At 34.8% G+C, this 9,204-nt stretch overlaps 1 protein-coding gene across 2 annotated transcripts in view; it reads right to left on the minus strand.

Annotated features, from left to right (window-relative positions):
- Zmym1 (zinc finger MYM-type containing 1) overlaps positions 1–9,204 on the minus strand; it is a 28,017-nt gene that overhangs the window by 6,502 nt on the left and 12,311 nt on the right. For both annotated transcript variants that reach the window (XM_033767625.1, XM_010645230.2), the window contains 4 exons: positions 9,105–9,174; positions 8,700–8,949; positions 2,905–3,079; positions 2,602–2,814 (listed from right to left, as the gene is read on the minus strand). In XM_033767625.1, the coding sequence (XP_033623516.1) occupies positions 2,602–2,814; positions 2,905–3,079; positions 8,700–8,893 (582 nt within the window). In that variant the 5' untranslated portion in view covers positions 8,894–8,949; positions 9,105–9,174. The remainder of the gene's footprint in view (positions 1–2,601; positions 2,815–2,904; positions 3,080–8,699; positions 8,950–9,104; positions 9,175–9,204) is intronic.

The following is a 9,204-nucleotide window of genomic DNA, read 5'->3' on the forward strand; positions in this document are numbered from 1 at the left end:
AAAAAAAAAAAAAAAAAAAAAAAAAAAAAAAAGAAAAGAAAAGAAAAAAAGACACAATCGATTGCAATGACTGAAATGGAGAAAAATGGTAAATCTATTTGAAAAGTATTTTTAATTCATTGGATATATTTAACAGCAATAATAGCAATAATTACAAGTCTTTCTTCAACACCAGCTTGACTATCAGTTGGAGAATACCTTCCACTGGTGCTAGGGAGGAACCAGAAAAGGGTGCTTAATGCATATTACAACACAGTGTGGGAATCACTGTGTTTCTAGGCTAACTTTATGGTAAAAATTACAAATGCATTTTAAGAAAGGATCATACAAGGAGTACAAAACTATATACAGTGAATTCAATATGCAGTAAGTATACAAAGGAAAAGGATATAAACTATAAGGATCACTACTCCCTTGGTCCCTCCCTTTCTTTTTCTGCTTTTTCGAGACAGGGTCTTGCTACAGGCTGGCCTTGCGATCCTTCTGCCTCAGCCTCCTGAATGCAGGGATTATAGAAATGTGCCACAACACCAGCAAACCTTTTATAACCTGATAGCAACGATGGGACAGAACTGTTTTCTGAGGTATACATTGCAAAGACAAATGAAAATTTGCACATTTTCTTTTTTTGGTGGAGGAAAAGAATATTGGCAAAGGAACAATGAAAAAAAAAAGCAGAGAATAATTTTCAAATTTGTTATTAATATGAATATATATATATAGATATTTATTTATTTTAGCACCATTTACTAAGTTATTTCAGCTGTTGTAGCTGCTGTAATCCTAGCACTCTGGGAGAGTGAGGCAAAGCTGGGCAACTTTTGACTTAGCAAATCAATGTCTCAATAAAAATAAAAAAGGGCTGGGGGATATAGTTCAGTGCATAGGCCCTAGGTTCAATCCTCGGGCCCAAAAAACCATAAAAATGGCATAATTTATAAATCAATTTTCACTCACACAGGAAAACCAATACTTCATATACTCTATTAAGCACAAATGACCAAGCAGGATACGGTGGTGCATGTGCATAATACCAGCACTTTGGGTGGCTGAGGCAGGAGGTTTAGAACTTTGGGCCCACCCAGGGCAACTCAGTGACTTAATTAATTAATTATTATTATTTTTTTTGGTAAGGGGAATGAACTTCGGTCCTTGCACTTGTAAAGTGACTTAGTTTAAAAAAAGATGTGACCAAAATAATTACTTACATCAAATAATCTACTTTTTTTTGTTGCTTTTTGGTAGAGTTTTGCTAAGTTGCCCAAGCTTGCCTTGAACACACAATCCTCTTGCCTCAATCTCCTGAGTGCTAGGCCACTGTGCCAGTATAAAATAACCCATCTTTTACAGTTAAAATCCAACTCATTTTTAGATTCATATATTTTAACATTTTTCCATTCTTGATTATAGTTTACTAACAACGTTTTATTCCATCATCACTGTCATAAAATACTTTACATACAGAAAATTTTAGATGTGCTTGTTAACTGGTTTATCTACGTTAGTCCTGCTTCATCACACAGGCTGAATAACTGGGTGTTCACTACAAGCTAATAAAACAAGGTTACTGAGTGTGAGCCAAGAAGAATAAAAAGAAAGAATGTATTTCTTATATTTTGAGGCAGGCTTCTGTGCATTCTATCTTCCCATTTCTGGACCCAAAGTAGGACACTGTCATGGTGAGGACATCCCACCACAGAAAAGACATGGCTTACAAATGAACTATTTGAACTGTGCCTTGTTGGATTTCTCACCTTCAGTTTTTTTCTCTTGGCATTAGGGATGTAACCCATGGCCTTTGTACGGAGCTATACCCTATACATTCTGAGATAGGTTCTTGCTAAACACCAAATTGGTAGGTTGTGCCTGAACTTGTGAACCTCCTACCTCACCTTCCTGGAGTACTGGGATTACATGCATGTGCTGCCAGGTCTGGCCAGCTGCTGGTTTTTTTTTTTTTTTGGTACCAGAGTTCGGACTTGGGACCTTGTGCTTACAAGGCAGGCATGGTGCCATTGAGCTAAATCTCTGGCCCTAGTTGCTGGTTTTTAAGGAAGAATTTATAGGATTGAACTTAAGGTCACAAATCAGCACATGAACAAGATTATGTAATAGTCCTACTTCATAAGAGGATCAGACCAGTAATTGTCTTTATTTTGGTCCACCAAAGGAGAGCCAGCCAAGGATCTATAGGGGGTTATTTCTCACTATATTATTTATTTTTATGAATGATTTAGAAAAAGCATGTAACATTCTTGATTCATTTTTATACTGCTTAGGTAAAAGAGTTAAAACACATGGAATTAAAAATAAAAGCGTTTTCTGTTTGGGGTTTATTAATCAATCAATCATTACTGTTATCATTGCTATCTTTATTTGTAGTTTATAAATAGACTTCCACCTGCCTGCCTTTTCTCTTGGGTAAGACAATCAAAGATTATCTAGTAGGAAAATCTCCATACAACACTTATGAATTCTTAGGCATCTTCATAAATTTACCTGCAGAAATTTTTCTGTGGTATGAAAAACTATATTTACACATTTTCCTAGAGTAAAACCATTCATAGAACAACTAATGGAAGCAATAATCTTTCTTCATACCTTCTCATGTCCTATGGTAGTCTTTGAACTATTAAAGTAATTAGATTGTCCATCCCTTTGAAGTATTTGAAACAGACTAGAGCTGGTGTAACAGTAAGCTCCACAATTCTCACAACAGCTCATGATGAAGTTGTTAGCAGAGTGAAACTTTGAAAAGCAGGCATTATTGCAAAGACTGTATTTCACATTCTGATATTTTACTTCATACTGAATCTAGAATTTAAAGAAAAAGATGCAATAAAAACTGTTCCATTTAAGAAGAATTAGAATTCCTCTAAATGTTAAAAAAAAATTACAACTTACAGTAGCAGTCTTCTGACATATGCTGCACTTGGTCAAAATGCTATTAGTACATATGGTAACAAATGGTTTTCTTTTTTCTTCATATGATAAAAAACAAGATTGGCTACAAAAATTTTTGCTAGAGGTATTATCTTCTAGGTGGACATTGATCACATCCTTCAGATTTATAATGTCTCTAAAAATAAGTAACAAGGACATCATGAAGCACTTTTACCACAATACTAATTTCTTGCTCTTCAAAAACTAAATGACCCCTTCTCTGCTGTTTCATTTATCTGAAGAACTACGAAACAATAGTCAGAACATCAGCCTTGAAATTAGAAAGCCTGAATTTGGTATCCAGTCCTATCCCTTATATTAAGCAAGCTTGGATAAATCATTTATATTCCCTACATCATCTACGGCAATGATTATAAAACATTTGACAGTGCAATTTTGAGGACTAGCCTGTGTTAGTTGATGCTAGTGAGAACACATGATGAGAAATTACATGTTCACATCTGAGCAACTTTGGAATCTATCAGATTGTCTCAAAAGAATAGCCTGAAATTCTTGTTGAAGGCAGAGGTGGTATACCCTAGATACTTCCGGTGGGAATACAACATCAAAACTAATTTTCATAAAATATTAAAATACTACCCTTTTCACTATGTTGACATTTTAATTGATGGTGCAAAGCCAAGAGTAAGACCCCACAATTCTACTCTTAGGTATATACACAAAATAACTAAAAACAGGTACTCAGACCAGTATATATTCACACAGGTTCATAGCTACTAGCACTATTTAAAACAGCTGAAAGAGAGAAACAGCTCAAATGTTCATCAACGAATAAATGGGTAAATTGTGTAAATACACACAAGAGACTATTACTCAGCTATAAAAAATAATGAAGTGCAACAGGATGTTTCTTGAAAACATACTGAGGAAAAGAAGCCAGGCACAAAAATCACATGTAGTATGATTCCACTGATATGAAATATTCAGGACAGGTCCATAGAAAGAATATAGACTGATAGTTACTAGGCATCTGGAAGAAAGAGGAGTGGGGAGAAACTGCTTACCAAATAAGGCAACTTACTTTGGGGTGATAGAAATGTTTTGGAATAAGGTGGAGGTAGCAGTTCTCCAACACTCTGGATAAATGTGAATGAAATGGTTAATTTTTTTGTTAAATAAATTTCATATCAATGAACTGGGAAAAGAAAAAAGCAATGAAAGGTAAAACTACCTGAACTTCAGTACATATCAAGGCAGTGGCCTTGATATCAATGGTACTGAAATGTACCAATACTCATGTTACTCACTTCTGCATATTTGCTGTAAAACCATCTCAGTTTCAATTAACAATATCCTTAATGAAACAATGAATATTTTAAAACTTATTTAAATTTGATCCTGGAGTATACTGTTTTAATATTCTGTATGACACAATAAGACACAGGCATGAAGTATTCTCTAGCCCACCAAAGGTTGATAATTGTCTCAAGAAAAAGCTTATATATAGAGAGCGGGGGGTTAGACGGAGGGAGGGAATATAAAAAGTTACAACCTGAATTAACTATATTTTTCATGGATCACATTTTCACTTGAAAAAAAAATATATATACACATTCAGAAGTGGGTATGTGCAGATTTCTTAAAAATTAAAAAGTGAGAGACTGTCACTTCAAGGAAAACAAGTGACAGTATTTACTGCCAGTAATAAAACTTAACCTTTTAAGTAAAAATTAAAATTTTAGAAACTTGTATCTGCACCTCCAGCTTATTCACTTCATAACATTTGAAGAGTTTTCTAATGAGACTGATGATATTCGATAATATATTGTATAATGAAATGTGTCAACATTTGGAGGCTTTCTAGAACTCACTGAACCAATTATTTTCCAAATGATGATTGCATGATGTTATAAAAATCATTCATTCATGGGTAAAACATACATTCAAAGAATAAGGCAGACTGATGAAAATAAAACATTCTTCCCTTTTCCAATAAACTCTCCCCCTCTTTCAAAATATATATTTGTGAGGCCATATTTCCTTAGCAGATCTTATTCTGCTAAGGAAATATGCTAAGGAAGTATGAAAATCTAGCCAGTCGTTAAAGTGGTTTGCAAAGATGGTAAAATAATTCATTTTTCAAATTTTTAAAAAGATGGCCAATTTTTCATTAAAAATTTAAATTTCTAACATAGTAAATTTGATGAATATAATTACAGCCCTTTGGGTCTTCAATAATTTTTTTTGGTGGCATCAGGGATTGAACCCAAAACCCTTGCACTGAGCAAAATCCCTGGACCTTTATTTTATTTTTTAAATTTTGAGACAGGGTCTTGCTAAATTGCTAAATTGTCCTTGCTGGCTCAAACTTGCAATCCTCCCATCTCAGCTTTCCAGAGTCTGGGATTACAAGTATGTACCATTACACCTGGCTGAAGTCTTTAATAATTTTTAAGAGTGTAAAAGAAGCCAAGTCAAGTGTACTGGCATGGACCTGTACTCCCAGCAACTTGGGAAGCTGAGGATGGCTTGAGTCCAGGAGTTCCAGGCCAGACTAGGAAACAGTGAGTGAAACCTCATCCCATTAAACAAACACACAAACAAATAAAAACAAGCAAAAAAATAGTAAAGGTTCCTGAAATTAAAAGGTTTGAGAAATGCCACTATGATAAATACCAAGATATTTGGATTCCTAGGAGCTCCAAATATATTCATCTTTAAGGATAACAGTTTTTAAGATGAACTCCTCCTGAAAACAATGCTACTGTAACACTTCAACATTTAAAATATTTTAGTGTACATATTAAGGACTTTCTACCTTCTTAACCTAAAGTAACAGTTTTGTAACATTATCACATCTGCGATTTTATCAGTTTAAAACATAGCTAGCTCTAGCCAGTGTTCTTCCTATACTTCATTTGATAGGATTCACAGAGTTCCAGACAATGCTAAGCCTTTAGGGAAAAGATGAGTACAATCTGGTCCTTCATGTCAAGTGGCTCACTGTCTAAACAGGACAAGGTAAGAATACACACTACTGTATAAAAACAAACCACAGAACATTTAGTTTGAGGAGGCGGTGATAAAAGCAGAATGAGGGACACTGTGAGAGCAGACAAGAGGTAAAGATATTTGAGGGACATCCTTAAGACAGAAAGAAATTAGCCAGATAGAAAAAGAGGCAGAAAAAGCTACACTAGAAAAGGCATGGAAATCTGAGAATGTTTACTAGTTCTTACTGCTAGCAGCATACTAGAATGATGGTTTTTAATCTCCCTAATGCCTTATAAGCAAAAAATTAAAAAAATGAATTTTGATAGCAGGACCTAAAGTTGGCTTAAACAAACTTTGAGCACAGGTCAAACATTCGTGCATAGGCCTATATTCTGGACTCTAGTGCTTGGTTGCAGGGTTTCTAAGATTTGGAACTAAGGACACTAAAATATAGAAATGACACTTCATTTATTCTTCAGGGATATGCAAAATAAAAACATGCTAAGATAAAATAGATGATACTTAAATATATAGTTTCCTAAAACAAGTCACAGCTTTTTAAATAAAATGTCAAATGTTATATTCAAAGCTTTCACTTGGTTCATGAAATAGAAAAAAACAACCCCCAAATGTGTCAAAAAACCATTGTTATGAAAGAAACCTTGAGAAGGGGATTTAGCTCAATGGTGTCCTGCCTGCATCACAAGTGCAAGGTCCTGAGTTCAATCCCAGGTACCAGAAAAATAAAAATGAAAAGATTTCTTAGGGGCTGGAGACTTAGCTCAGAGGCAACATGCCTGCCTTGCAAGCACAAGGTCCTGAGTTCAATTCTCAGTACCGGAAAAAACAAAAAGCAAAAGAATAATTCTCACAGAAAGAAATCTCAAAAATGACTAAAACTTAGCTAAAATGTTGAGAACTATAGTTCAAGAGACTAATGAATATAAAATTTTAAAGAGTTTTTCTTTTTCTTTTGGAGACAAAGTCTCATTATGTAGTTCAGACTGGCCTTGAACTCATTATGTAACACAGGCTGGCTTTGAACTTGTGGTGATCCTCCTGCCTCAGCCTCCTGGAGTACTGGGACTACAGGCAAGTGCCACCACACCTGGCTTTAAAGAGTTTTGCTAAAAGCACAGATTACCACAAACAGTGATGGCCTCTTCCAGTTTAAGCATTACAACCATCTTTCCACCAACCTATACAGTTTTAATAAGAATTTTATTCCAGAGTAAGTAAAACTCATCTCATATTTTTGCTCATACCGGATTTTTATGTCTTAGAAAATGACCTACACACTAAGTCTTTTCATTTCTACCTTTCTCAATCTTTCCGACATGTGGTTAGGCTGGTGCTAAAGAAATGTGAGTACACGCCAAACATATCAAGATGATACCTTAACTTCCCAGGGCCTCCCAGGGTTTCCTCAAAACGAAAAGAAAAGGTTTGGACTGGATGATCTCTAAGGTCCCTTCCACTTTTATGATTCTGCAGAGAGAGAAAGCAGGCTGAAGACAGTGCCACATAGCCCAGAGCAATAAAGAAAAAAGACAAAGTAAAGTATTGAAGGGCTGAAAAAGCAAAAGAGAAAAATAAAAACAGTTCTGAGAAATAAGACTTAAAGCAACAGATAATACTTGAAGCAGCAGTCAAATGAGGAGCTAAAGCAATCCATGAAAAGGGTTTGTGAGTTAGTTAAGGGTATAACAATAATAGTGATAGTTAACATTTATTGAGTTATTACAGGTCATTACTGTTCTGATCACTTATCTACATTATTTAATCCTTACTGATTCTCACGGATGTATTTCACAAAAAAAAGGGAATGCTAAGAAACAAAGTTCCCAATGTTTCTCAAACTTTTGAGGTTACATATAGTTCTGATTCATTAAGTCTGACTGAGTCCTGAGAATCTGCATTTCTTTTTCTTTTTCTCTTTTTGGTACTGGGGATCAAACTCAGGAACTCAAACTTGCAAGGCAGGCAGCAGCACCACTGAGCTAAATCCTCGGCGAATCTGCATTTCTAACAAGTTCTTACATGACTTTAACATAGCTGCTTAGAGACCACACTTTGAATAGCAAAATATTACTACAAATGGAGGAAGCAAAATTCATATTACAGGAATCTATTACTTGAAAAGAATTTATTACATTTAGAAGCAAACCTGGTGGTCTGTGAACTTTCTTGTTCTGAAACAAGAACAGTTAAAATTTGCACTAGCATTTAATGAATGCTAACAACCCAGAATTATATTACCTATGGACTTTCAAAAGGAAAAGGCACTGATTCAATCACATCCTCACAGAAATCTTTGGAAGACTACCCACATGCATGTATGTTTATCTATGGTCATCGAACTTTTAAAAAGAATTGTATTTCTTTACAACTGTAAGAGAAACAGCATCATTCTACATTTGGAAGATCCACAATAACAGTTATATGATTAAGTTTTTGGTATGTTGCTCCCTATACAGCTAGATGATAGAATGAACATGCCAATCATCCTACAGACAGAAAAGCTTCAAATAAAGAGTAGGAAAGTAAGCTGTGGGAGTCAATTATTTAAAATGGAAAAGAAACAGAACTTCCATGTTAATTTCTGCAAACCTCTCAATTAACAAAAACAAAACTACATTTGAGCAATCTGTTAGAGGATCTGAAAGCAGAAGCAGTTTCTTTTTATCAAACCAAGCTGACACATCGTCAGAAAAAAAAAAAATGAAAACATAGACAATTACAACTAAGATTGGATCAAGATCTGTGTAGGAAAGCAAAAGGCATAATTTAGAATTATATACTTGGAGCAGTTTGAGCAAGTTGTCTTGGTAGGAGCTGGTACATTGGCAGATGAAATGTATTCAGTGATGCACGGTGTGGAGCAGAAAAGCTGGGTAGACCCTTTCCTCTGATAAGCAGTTTGTCCCTTCTGGAGGATTTTTTTACAACCAGCACAGGAAACCTGAATAGCTGTAGTTGAAACTGAAGGAAGCATTTTATTCGTGCCAGATGATGCCAGAGAAAGCTGAATGCCTGCATTCAACTGTGAAGCTATAAAAATGAAACAGGAAGAAAACAATTAGTATTTCCATCAAATTAAATATGCATTCTTTAATTTTCAGAGGTAACTTCTGGACTTGAAACCCAACTCCCAACAAGTAAATTGGCATATCATATTATTGAATATAATTAAATAAGTCTATTACCACTGTCTGAAAATGTGTTTATTTTCACTTCATTTTCCTGGTTTCTGGGTTGTTGGGCTTGACAATAATCCTAAAAAAAAAAAAAAAAAAAAAAAAAAAA

The sequence above is a fragment of the Fukomys damarensis genome, unplaced genomic scaffold, assembly GCF_012274545.1.
Source record: "Fukomys damarensis isolate Sample0158 unplaced genomic scaffold, DMR_v1.0_HiC HiC_scaffold_23, whole genome shotgun sequence".
Taxonomy (NCBI): domain Eukaryota; kingdom Metazoa; phylum Chordata; class Mammalia; order Rodentia; family Bathyergidae; genus Fukomys; species Fukomys damarensis.